The sequence below is a fragment of the Grus americana genome, chromosome 25, assembly GCF_028858705.1.
Source record: "Grus americana isolate bGruAme1 chromosome 25, bGruAme1.mat, whole genome shotgun sequence".
In the NCBI taxonomy this organism is placed as follows: domain Eukaryota; kingdom Metazoa; phylum Chordata; class Aves; order Gruiformes; family Gruidae; genus Grus; species Grus americana.
Window position 1 is genome coordinate 4,796,014 of NC_072876.1, and position 12,190 is coordinate 4,808,203.

Here is a 12,190-nt window from a genome sequence, read left to right on the forward strand (position 1 = left end):
CAAAACCACTTAAGAGAATAAACCTGTTGTGGGGCAATGCCTTCAGCAGCGCACGGCGCAAACACCCAGCAAAGGACTTAATTACTGTGTGCAAAGGCGCTTCGGTCAGGGCTGTGCGTTGGGCTCCTCCGCATGTCAGCGAGCAGCTATGCGGCAGAACAGGCTGTCGGATTAAGGAGTCTCCAGCGAAACCCGTGCCGAGGACATCAGAGGACACCAGCTGAGCCGGGGAGTGAGTGAGCTGGGTGGTGCTGAGCAGAGCTGCCCGTAGCCTCCCGGGCACAGGGTGCCGGTGCTGCCACCCGCCTCTGCAGCTGCGCCTCTGCCTGCGCCTCTGCCTGCCCTGCCTGCGCCTCTGCCTGCCCTGCCTGCACCACACTGGCTCGGAGCAAAGCTGCTCTGGCAGGGCTGCGAGAAAGCACGGCACGCAGGGCCCCGGCTGCTTCGGGTCAGAACGTGAAGCTGGTTTAGGGGCTCGGCTGTGCTGTGACCCCAGCCTGGAGCAGCAGCCGACCTGCCTTGCGTGGGGGCGAGATGAGTTTCTCTTGCCCCGGTGCAGCAGGCTGCAGGTGAGGGGCCGGGGGCTCGCCCGCAAGCACGTACCTGCCGAGCACCCACCTGCCGAGCACCCGCAACAGCCTTATCTCTGCCGGGGAGAGGAGTTAATGTGTAACCCGGCTCTGTTTGGTTAGCCCAGAAAACCAAAGAATTCCTGGGATAGGCACGTCCGGAACAAGGATTTGGGCAGCGTAGAACAACAGACGTCCTGGTAAAAAAAGAAACAAAATTAATAATCTCTATTCCTTCTTGTCTTTTGCTTTCTGTCCTTTTCCTGCTGAATGGGCGGTGGGTGAGGGGCTGAGTGCTCTGCCCGGGCGGGACAGGGGCTCCGGGCACCCAGGGGCTCCGGACGTGCTTTGCTTTGGAAGGGGAAAGTGTGGTGGAGGTGTCATGGGAGGTGGCACCAGTGAAGATGGACAAGGTGGTTTGAAGGTGGTGGCAGGAGGAAAGCTGGGGAGACCGGCAGCTGCCGGCAGAGAGACTGGGAAAACTCGTGCTCAGGACAGCAAACAGCTCGGGCAACTGCTCCGTGCCCTTCATTTCCTTGTTTAAACAGGAGGAACTATAGATCTGCCACCACAGTCTCCTTTCCCCCTGAGTGGGATCCATCCTGCTGTGCAGCTGCAGAGCAGGAGCTGCTGGGACCGAACCTGCAAACGGTGTTTTCTTTGTTTTGCATTTCGAGCTGGCCAGGACAAAGCTCTTTGCCGGCAGCTGTAAGGCAGAGGGGGTACGGCTGCACCGCCTTAGACAGCAAAAAAATACCGATGCTCTTTAACGTTGCTGCAGAGCCGTGATAGAGTGCTTGTAGTAGTACGGGGCTTAAAAGAAATTAGCATCTTCGTATAAAGCAATTAGCATTAATTGCTACCCAGCATCTCTTTGATGTTTGAAGGTTCAGCAAGTTTTGTAAAGGACAGTTATGGAAGCCATCACAAAAGCTGCACAAAGGGGCCTTTTATTTTAAATTAAAAAAATAGCTTCTTCTAAAAGTATTGTTAGTGGGGGAAGATATATACCAATGGAAATCAGCTTTTTGAGTACCACGTCTTGCGAGTACCATGTCTTTTAATTTAAATGCTCAGTCATATTTTTAGTTTGTGGCTCAACTGCCATGTTTTTCAGCAAAAGGAAGGAACAGTAAAACCCTTCTGAATCATAAAAACTGGCATTTTTCAACACTGATTTTTCCCCTTTCCTGAGTCGGATGAATGCGTTCGAGCCATAATCACATGAGAGAATGAGCAGGCAGGAAAATTAACTTCTTGTTTCTGCGTTGGTCCTCTCCAGCCTCGGACGAGCTCTGGGCTGAACTTTGCCTCCCCTGTGAGCCGGGGCTCGGCGGGCGCAAAGCCTTGGCAGCTGCTTTACGTGAACGAGAGCAAATTATTTCTTGCAACGGGCTGACGGTGGCGGGCACCGTCACAGAGAAATGAGCTCTGATGAGAGCCCTGAGCAGCGCTGGGCCACGCTGCGGCTCTCCCGCCCCAGGGCTGCCTTGCACAGGGGACTCGGGCTCCGACCGGCTGCTCCAGCTGCAGGCGTCAAGTTTGAGCAAGACTTTCACTTCCTCAGGAGTGTTTTGCTCGCTCGAATTTCTGCGGGAAGCAGCGAGGAGCATTGCAGCAATCCCGATCGAGCAGGCGGTCGTCTCTTGCTGCTTAGAAGAAAATTCAGATTTCGTGCTGCAAATATTCGGGTGCGCAGCAAAAGTGTGCTGCTTGCAAAAGCCTAAAAACTCCCAAACTCAGAGGGTGTCTCTGCTTCCTGATAACTAAAAGCTCTGGCTATCAAGTTGTCCAAATTCAAAGAATCAAGGAAGGGTATTGCTGTTCCAAAACCACCACTTACTGAAACGTAATTTAAGCAGTAAATAATGCAAAGCCGAGAACAAAATATTAAACTGTTCCCGCGTGGAAGGATTGGATCTGTCAGGGTGAGGGCGTTGAAATCTGATTTTTGCAGCATATTCCAATTACAAAGGAATTCTTTCAGGGTCTAACAATCTGAACAAGCAGCCAGCTTTGCTCACTTATTGCCAGATCTAATTCCCTGATCCTGCTAGAAGAGAAAAAAAAAGCAGCAGTCTGTTCCGGCATGCCACGGCCAGGTTACAGCACAAAGAGCTCCTCTGTCTTCCGATGAGCAAATCCTCTTGCGTGGGTCCGTGTGTGTTGGAGGGGGTGTTTGTTTTGCTGCTCTCATTAGCCTCCGCAGCCCAGTTCTCTCCCGAAGAACGGGCGGCGCGCACAAAGAAAACACGTAATTGGTGGTGTCAGTAAATTTTGGAAGCTTAATGCTTTACCTCCGTAAGTAATTATGCCTTTTGTAGGCTGCTCGGCCTCTCCCTGCAGGCAGCAGAGCTCTCCTGGCCACACACCCTGCAAACATAACTGGCCCCTCCGCCGCCCAGGACCCTGCCCCAGGAAGGTCTCGGTGTTGGGAACCCTGACAGCGGGTTGTTTGTCAGCCAGCCACTACCACGCTCGGGTCCCACCCGTGTCAGGGGTACGGGCTGCATCCAGAACAGCAGCAGGGGTGCATTACCACGAGCAGGGGGGGACATCAGGGTGCTGCTTGTAACACCCCCGGGGTGGCTGTAGACAGGCGCGTGGCTGCAGCCCGGGCACAGCCCCCAGCGCTGCCCTGCTCTGTGCAAGCGATGCCAGGCACATGCCCCAACACACCCAGGCGTGCCCCGAAGGTTCAGGGGCACCTCCCCGCAGCCACGACACCTCCCGACACCTCTGCCGGCCCCGAGGAAGGGTGGCAGAGGAAGCCCTTTGCAGGAGGAAGCTCCCGGCAGAGCAAGGCTTTGGCTAAACGGCAGCATTTCGGGTCAGAGCGTGCAGAAGTTTGAGAGCGCTTCAGCCGCATAGCTGGCAGCGGTGGGTGCGGTGGAGGGAAGAGATCTCACGAGGCAGAGCTGGGCTGGGGCTCGCCTTGGGATGGGAGTGCTGCTGCCGAGCTCCCAAGTTGAGCTGGGCTTACAGCCTCTTCCTTCACTCAGGAACCCCCTTATCCACACCTGCGAGATGATTAGAGAACCACCAGCACGAGATGGCCGTGGATGGGCAGTCCAGAGCTTTCTCTATGTCCAATTCTTTTTGGGGAATACTTTGGTTCCAAGGACGCTTTAAAAAAGCCCAGCTGCCCATTCTCCTGGAGAGAGCAGCCTAAAAATCGAGCACATTTGCACCCATCCAGCAGCTTCACAGCTCGCCTGTCCTCCCTCCAGCTGAGCCAGCCTGCTTGCATTGCCCCCGGGGGGGGGCGGTCTCGCAGCTTAACGCCTCTCTCTTCTGCTTCAGCCGGGATATTGCCCCCCGCCGCACCGGACACCGCGGCAGCCCGTGATATGCCTAAGAAGGAGCTGGGGCTGGGGATGGCTGGCTGCAACTCTGGCAGCTGCGACAGCATGGTCAGCACGGCTTCCAACCACTCGCAGCGCGTAAGTAACCCCATTGCACCCAGCCCGGGTACGGCAGGGGCTCAACTCACCCCTCTTGGTGGCTGAGGAGGGATTTTGGTCATAGCCCTGCTCCATACTGCTCTCCATCGGTGCTTTGGAAGCACCCGGGGGCCCTGATACAGCACCGTGCTAAGGGCAACGCAAGGACCAAATTAATTCCTGCCCCAAAGCACTCCCAGACTTTCCGTCCCGCCATGCGTGTGGCGGCGATCAGGAAGCTAAGCCCCTGCAAGGTCTCCTCGGGGAAATGATGCCGAGAGCCCAGCGGCTCCTGCTTTGCCTGAAGAGGCAGAGACTACAGGCACTGGGCAGGAGGAGCCTGGCGAGTTCCCCGGTGAGGGATTAGACCAGTTGGATAACTGGGTCAGACTGGTTCCAACAAGGGTGGCTTCACCTGGAGAAGACAGCAAGCCGTACTCCTCCCGGCTGACAAGAGATTAATTTCCTAGTTAAGGCAGAGATGAGTTTGGACCATGGGTGTAGATGTGTAATTTTTCACTATCTGTCCATTAAAGCTTGTTTGTTTCCAAACACTGATTCCAAGATTGACAGACTAATTACATCCTGTCTGACTTGGAGCATAATTGATATGTGTAAGTGCAACGCTCAGTCCTGAACAGGTTTTCCATTTGATGTATTGCAAACCAGAACCAAACCCTCTGAAATTTATTAGGGATGGAAAAACTGGTTGCAATATTGCATGGTAGAAGATTTGGATAGGTGTTTGTCTGCAAAACAACTCCAGCTGGGACAATTTCTCCTCCGTGCTTGCTGATCTGATGCACGCTCCATCCTTTCCTGCAGTTGAGTTTTTTCATGACATATTGCATGTATCACCTTCTAACTTGGCACTTCCACAGCAATCTTATCTCACGATACTTGAAATACAACAAAAATTTAACAGTATCTTGCCATACTCCTTTCAAAACTGAGGTATGAATAGGAGAACAAGGAGAGAGACCACCACCCAGATAAGTCTTCAGTATTTATGATATTTAGAGAAACTTCTAAGATTCAGCATTGCTGATCAGTAGAGATGTCTGTATCTACAGACCCCTCCCCACCACCCACCTGCTCATATTTCAAAGTAAACTACAGAACTAAAAGCTAGAGGCCAAGTTTCCAAGTTAAGAATAAACCTATCGTCTGATGCTCATAGTATGGTAATATAAAAATGGCTTTAAGATAATATATATATTTAGAGGAAGCTGTCTAGTTTTCTGTAGCTGTAAGTACCAATTTTTGAATAGTCACTGGCCAAGTGTCCTGGGCAGGAGCTGTCACAGGTCTCTCCTGAACTGTCAGGGCTGCGACTAATGACGCCCCTGTGTCTCTACCCGTCCTGCTTTTTCCTTTGCAGAGTGATAACAGTTATGACTACTTATCTGTGGAAGAGAAAGAGTGTTTGATGTTCTTAGAAGAAACTATTGGCTCACTGGATGCAGAAGCAGACAGCGGGGTCTCTACCGATGAGACCGACTACGTGGAGCCCTCCAAGCTGCCTGGGACATGGTCCAAGAGAGACTCCGGTCCCCGGGGTAAGCTGGAAACCCTTCCTCCAGCCCTTGTTTGCAAAGGGACTTTCTCGCTGGGGTGCGTTCCCTTGGCAGGCAGGGAAGGAGCACTGCCCTGGTTTTATGCACGTGGTAAGCTAAAGCCAGCTTGTTCTCGTCACTCCGTGGGGAGAGGTGGCTGTAGGCAGCGAGCTAGGCAGGGCACCAGCTGCATTTTCCCAGTTCCCATGTGCAGGAGCTGCTAGCAGCTATCAAGGTCAGCAGAACTGCAGGGCAGAACATCTTTGCTCGTGCTCTGAACAGGCTCACACAGATTAACGAGGCTCCTCATGCACCGTGTGCTCTGTTAAACCCAAAGTATCTGACTTTCTTAGCTGTTACAGCATGTTAGCTGGGGTCAGGGTAAACTCTCTGGGTGCAAGTACTCTGCCATGGCTGCACTGGTTTCGCAGGTGTGAAGAAGTGAGTCTGTAAAGAGGAAGGTGTCCTGTGTCTGTGTGCACAACGGTGCATGCCTTCACATCTCTCTCTTTGCCTAGATTTGGAAAATGGGGCTCCCTCTCTGAGTGTAGGTCAGCAGCACGCAGCCGAACAGAAGAGTGGCAAGAACATCTCTGCCCTTTCAAACCCAGTTCCAGCAGCGGTTCCAAGCCCAGGCTATTACAGTCTTCCAAGGAGCATCACCATAGCAAACACACAAAGAGCAAACGGAGCTTCTGACAGCAAAGCGACTGTCCGCGCAGTGGAGGACCTGGTGCCAGTAGGTAAATATTCACAGGAGATGGCCAAGGAGGACGGGCTTGACCAAGCCAACACAAGAAGCCAGATGAAGTCCCTGGGATCTTTGATTATCCAGCCTCCAGATCCCTTCCAGGATGACCTGGTGAGCCATGAGTGGTCACGTAGCAATCGCTCAGATGCCAAGAGGGAAACAGCCAAAGAGACCAAGACCTGGACTTCATGGGGCCAGCCAGAGAAATCCCTGTTGGAAGTGGCCCCTCAGGACCCAGATGCCAAGCGTGGGCCTCCAACTGCCCCCAAACCACGGAAATTGCCGCCAAATATTATCCTGAAAACCAGCAAAAACAGCCCAGTGCCACTTGCCATGGAGCCCAGCCAGAAGGTAAAAGCACCACCATCATCCTCAGCTGGCTCTCAGCCCGGCTCTCCCAGTGACATCGCTGCTGAAAAGGCAAATTCGGGGCACCTCGACCCCAAGGAGAGGGAGAAAGCCCGGCGGGAGGCATTGGAGAAGCTTGGACTGTCGCATGACAGGAAGGAGCCCAGCACCCACCTTCAACCTACCACGCATCTCCAACCAAGAGAGATGCTGTTCCCCGTCCCTGGGGAGCCCGAGGCACGCTGCGGGGCAGCGGAGAGGTCGGCACCTGGTATCCGGCAGATGAACTTCAAATCCAACACCCTGGAGCGTTCCGGTGTGGGGCTGAGCAGCTACATGGCCAGCACCAAGGAGCAGAGCGTCAAGACCAGCAGCTCCCTGGGCAAGATGTCCTTCATCGAGCGGCTCGCCCCGAGCTTCCTCAGGAGCAGCCGCCCCCGGCCAGCATCCCTCGGGGCAGGGAAGGACTTTGCTGGTCTGAAGGAGTCTGGGCAGGTGGAGCAGGAGAAGAGCAGCAAGCGGCGATCCCACCCGCTGCAGAACTTCCCCAGGCCCTCCCGCTCCTGTGTCAGCGTGACGATTTCCCCCAAGGGCACGACTGATGAGAACCGGCGAGAGGCACTGAAGAAGCTCGGTCTGCTGAAGGAATAGTTCTGCGGGTGGCAGGGCTGCTGGAAAAAGGGCTTTTCATCCTGTTCCCAGGTGCCTTCGCTGCTTCTCCTCGGTCAGCACAACCACAAGCATCTTCTGCTGTGATCTGCCCCAGCATCTTGGGAGCAGTTCCACAAGAGATACTCGGAGCTTCACGCCAAATAAAGTAACACCACGTGTACATAATATTTTGTATATAGCAAGTGTATATGAGCTATTTATATAAAGCATCACTCAGCATGCAGATGTGGCATATTCTCCCACAAGGTCTCTAATGCATTTGGGGATTCATCGCAACAGGGAAGCCATGGAATTGGGGGTTTGGCTTAGTTTTAAAAGGCGTTGCCTGTGGATAAAGACTCTCTGGGAAGAACTGCAGGACCCTGCTGCTGCTTTAGGAATTTATGGGATTTTATTAACTTTCTCCAAAGCCTCTGATGCCTGAGCGCTCACCTGCCCTGTGCAAGTGCCTCCCAAAAACCGTACCTGCTACATACAAACCTGTCAGACCAAGGGGCACCCGAGGGGCTCAGCAACGCTCCCCCGTGCACGAGTGCTCCTCGCGCAGCGCCTGCAGGCGAGGGGCCGGATGGCTGCACAGATGTCCCGCTGCCTCCTCTGCTAGCCTGCTCTCCCTGACAAGCTGGATACCACTTAAAAGTCAGACACGCAAGCATCCACGTTCATCGCGAAGTGACGGTTAAGAAGTGACAGACTGTGTTGGTGGCAGAGCCAGAAGTGCTGCCCAAAATGAGAGATATCCAAGCCTGAGACAACGCCGTTTCATTCCCTTTCAAACTCTCTTTGCATCTTTCAGACCCAGCTGATGCTGTCAACGTTTATGCTGCGCACCTTTTATAACAAAGGTGGTTTATTTCTGTAATAAACTTGTGTATAATGAGCAAATGGCTGTGTAATACAGAATTACTCTTGTGTTGCAGTCAAAAGTCTGGTAAAGCTAAAAAAATGAGTTTTAACCTTTGATGTGGCTTGACTTGAGGAGTGCGAGTGACCCAGCCAGCAGCTGGGCATTGCAAATGATGAGGTCTGAACCAGAGACTGAACCTGCAACCCAGGACCCGCATGAGATGGGATTTCATGTGAGTGCTTCCAGTACAATAAGCAGATGCAAAGGCTGTCACGGCATTGCCAGACTGGGACCAGTGACACGGGACCTGCCGCTGCTCCAGTCGATCCCTTACAACCTGCACCAGCTCCTGGGTCTGTGGGGACATCTCCCACAGCAGCCGTGTTAGCTGAAAAGCCACGCTAAAGGTTCTCAAAAGGACCTTTTTACTTTCTTCACCAAAAAAAAAAAAATCTGTCATGCAATCCTAGCTTTTGGTGTTGGACATCTAGAGAGTCTCTGCTAATAAAGCAAGCACCCAACAGGCGATTTCATTTCAAAACTAATGTAGGCTTCCTTTAGAGAGAGGGGCTGACCCATGGAGGCAATTGCACTAAGCAATTTACTGATGTTAATTAACTGCTTGCAGCATTAAGATAAAGTTGCACTCAGTCGTTTTCATCGCTGACCTTGCAGTACAATCAGCTTTTAAAGGCAGTGTTGTGAATGCTAAACAGGCTCATACCGACAAAACCCAGAGCCAGGCTTCTAATTCCTCTCCAAAGAGGCATCAGAGCTTTGGGTTTGCATGGAACGAAGGTGAGGGCATCCCTCTGCAAAAGCCGCATCATTTCACAAATCCCCACATAATAAAGGTGTGCACAAGTGGAGGGAATAGTACTGACCTGCGTAAAGAATCCAAGGAATGAGAGAAAATGATGTCTGATTAGCTACACTTCATGAAAGCAGGGAAATGCTTGTTTGTAGTTAAGCAATTAACTAAATTAGTTTTGGACTGGCCAGCAGTAATGCAAACCTGTACATCAGGGAGGAGAAGCTGCAAGGCTAAGGTCTGACCAAAAACTCAGGAGGTTGCTCAGCAAACACCGTGTTGCACATATACTGGCTCCAAAAGGGAGAAGGAGTGGGGAAGGCTGTTAACTCCCCCAGCCTGAGCCCAGCACTTCAAGCCTGGAGCCGGGTCGGCCGTGGCCAAGCAGGACTGGCAAGCTGCTGCGTGGCTGCACGCCGTGGGCAATAACTGCAGCCCAGAGCCCCTTGGCCAGGCGTGGGGATGGCTCGAACCCCAGTGTGGCTGGGGAGGCAGCTCTGCCACATGCCTGGGGCATCCCCAGAGGTTTAAGGGGGTTGGGGGGGCTTAGACAGGATTAAGGCTGTTTGCACCGAGCGCTGAGCAGGGCACAGACGCTGCCATTTGCACAGGGCTCTGGGTGCGAGCCCGTCCCAGTACGAGTCGGTCACGATAAGCACAGTCAGAGCTGAGGTCCCCCCCGTGCAACCTGGTCCACGTGGCCTCGGGAAGGTGCCTCTGGGCTAACGCACGGCCAAAGAGCATGGGGGCTGCTCTGCGCTTCCAAACTGGGCGCTCGCATCCACGCCGTCCTGCTCCCCTCCTCCCCAGCTGCCTGCTTGTGCCCAGCGCAGGGGCCGCCCTGGCTAAAGCAAGAGGCAGAAAGCACAGCTTGGTTTTAGGAAACCACTCCCAGATGCTGCAAAAAGCTCCGTGGAGCTGAGAGGTGACCATGCTCCCCTGCAAGAGCAGGATCCGTCCATCAGCAGCAGGGCTTGGCTCTGGGTGGCACCAAGCAGAGCGATGTGTCTGCTCTTGCGTAAGGTCCCAGCCCAGGAGTCACACAGCCCATGGGGATAAACACCCTCATTTCTAATGGCTGCAAACATATCTAGCCCATAAAATGGCATATTTTGCTCACGGGATTAAACAGCAACTCCTGCTTTTGGAACAGGGCTTGCCCACTGTGAGCGATTCAATCCGGAGGGCCCGACAGCAGCAGAAGCACTTCACACCACGGAGAGGCAGAGATCTGGAGTTCATTCCCAGAGGAATGACCCTGACCTCCTCTCTGTCGCTCGTTTTAACTGATTCTCATTTGTTTCCATTTCATACCAACCAGGCCATGTGCACATCTCCTGTTAGTGAGCATCACTCCACCCCATCGTAACTTAATAAACAACCTTTGGGAGTGAGATCTCTGCTAGGAAGTCTAATCAAAACTTAGCTTTCATGCTTGACATGTATGTTACACCGTAGTACTCCCTGGTTTTAACTAAGGCAGTCAAGGATTGGAGAACAGCCCTTTGTTTCCAAACCAATCTGTTTTTAAGAGAAGTTAAGGTTCTGTTTCAGGCCAAAAATGCTTTCAGAGAGACCTTAATGCTCTCCTCCTTTCTCATTAGATAAACAAGGTGAGATTACCTTTGAGAATGCAATAGTCACCTATCTGCATTGCGCAAGCGATGTGCAGTGAGACAGAGCATTAAGTAGCACAATGCTGGAATCAGCAGTGGGTAAAAAGGAGCGGTCAGAGGAGAGGAGCACAGGGATGAAAATGCACCATTAAACCATGCCAGAGCTGGCTTCAGAGGGCTGACCCCTTCACTCAGACCTTAATCTTGCTTCTTCCTCTCTTTCGTTTATGCTGTGCTCTCGCTGCCTTTAAAGTCAATCATTTGCACTTGAAGGTCTACAGCCTGAGGAGCACAGCGCTGGGTGGGAACCTCTCCAGCTGCCTGTCTGCACATCAGGCCAGTTGCAGCCTGCCAGCTCACACAGGCAGCACCAGATATTCCCCCTTTTTGTTTGCAGAGAGAGCTAGAAAGCAGCATCACCCACAGCAGCCCTGCATTTAGAGTCACCCAGATAATTGCTCCCCAACCCTGGCCTGCTCGAGCGCTTCCTCTGTGCCAGGCAGCAAGGACCACAGGCAGCAAAGCTCTCCTGCTCTGATGTAACTCCTAACCCACAGACTGAAAGAGATTTACCTTTGCTCTAGCCCAGCCCGCGTCTCCAATCAGCAGAGTCTCCAGCAACGAGCTGAGCTGCTCTTCAGCCAAGTGCCTGTGGGATCCCCACCATCACCTGATAGGGGAGCAACCAAAACAGCCCCAGTTTGCAGACTGGCAGGAGCCTAAGCAGGGTGATGAGCCTCTCTTTTATAGGAGGAAAAGCTGGTGGGCAGCCAGACGAGCTACTGGTTGCTGCAACTGTGCTCCTCCAGCCCACCGGCACTGACACAGCTGATGCGAGGAGCTGCAGCGATGCTGCTCTCCTCAGAGAGGCAAGGGAAAGGCTGTTCCTGCCTGTTAATAATGTCTGTTAATGGCATTTGGGGGGGGCCTGGGAGATGGAAGGGAGAAAAGCAAGAACAGAAACAAAATCTGTCTCCAGGTTCAGCCAAATTCCAGCTGAGTTCCAGCTGGGCTCTTGTCTGGGTATGTCTGAAAGCAGACATTGTACTACTACGTTCTGGGCATAATTTGCTTGATTTCTCCCTAGAAGGCAAAATCATAGCAGACCCCAGCCAAAAAACCAGCCATGAAGAGAGATCATAATATCTCAGAAGTAACCTGAAGAGCTGGTAAATGTACCCTCAGAGCCTTAATGCAGATTATAAAGAGTCTGTTTACATGATGCAACGATGTTAGAAAAGACCCAAAGAAAACACTCAGCTTTGCATATTGCACGGAGTATTCATCTACTTCTTAACTATCGGTCCCATACTGGCTCAAACGTATCATTTCCATGTCTACATGAGCCTGTCAAGACCTACTATCCCAGTTAAAAGCATTCTTGTGCACTTCTTTCATTACGAAGATCAAATTCAGGAGAAGTGGTTTGTTAAATTCCGGCAGTATCAAAGAACGTCAGCTGTACTGGGCCACAGACTCCAGGAGAAACCGGTCGTCTTAATAACAGACTTTGTCACTGTGCAGCAGCTTCGGTGTGGGGTCAGCAGGAAGCCTTGGGGCTGGTGGCCCGCAGGAGC

General features: G+C 52.7%; 1 protein-coding gene across 3 annotated transcripts; it reads left to right on the top strand.

Annotated features, from left to right (window-relative positions):
- The first annotated feature begins 139 nt into the window (after positions 1-139).
- On the top strand, positions 140-8,224 carry C25H1orf116 (chromosome 25 C1orf116 homolog). Of its 3 annotated transcripts, XM_054803584.1 has the most exons (5): positions 140-569; positions 693-769; positions 3,873-4,012; positions 5,394-5,571; positions 6,087-8,224. In XM_054803584.1, exons 3-5 carry the CDS (start codon positions 3,920-3,922, stop codon positions 7,316-7,318), a joined length of 1,503 nt encoding a protein of 500 aa, XP_054659559.1. In that variant the 5' UTR covers positions 140-569; positions 693-769; positions 3,873-3,919; the 3' UTR covers positions 7,319-8,224. The 3 variants fall into 3 exon arrangements, with proteins under 3 accessions (XP_054659559.1, XP_054659557.1, XP_054659560.1); XM_054803582.1 differs by having other exon boundaries at positions 140-769; XM_054803585.1 differs by lacking the exon at positions 3,873-4,012 and having other exon boundaries at positions 140-769.
- Positions 8,225-12,190: the final 3,966 nt, after the last annotated feature.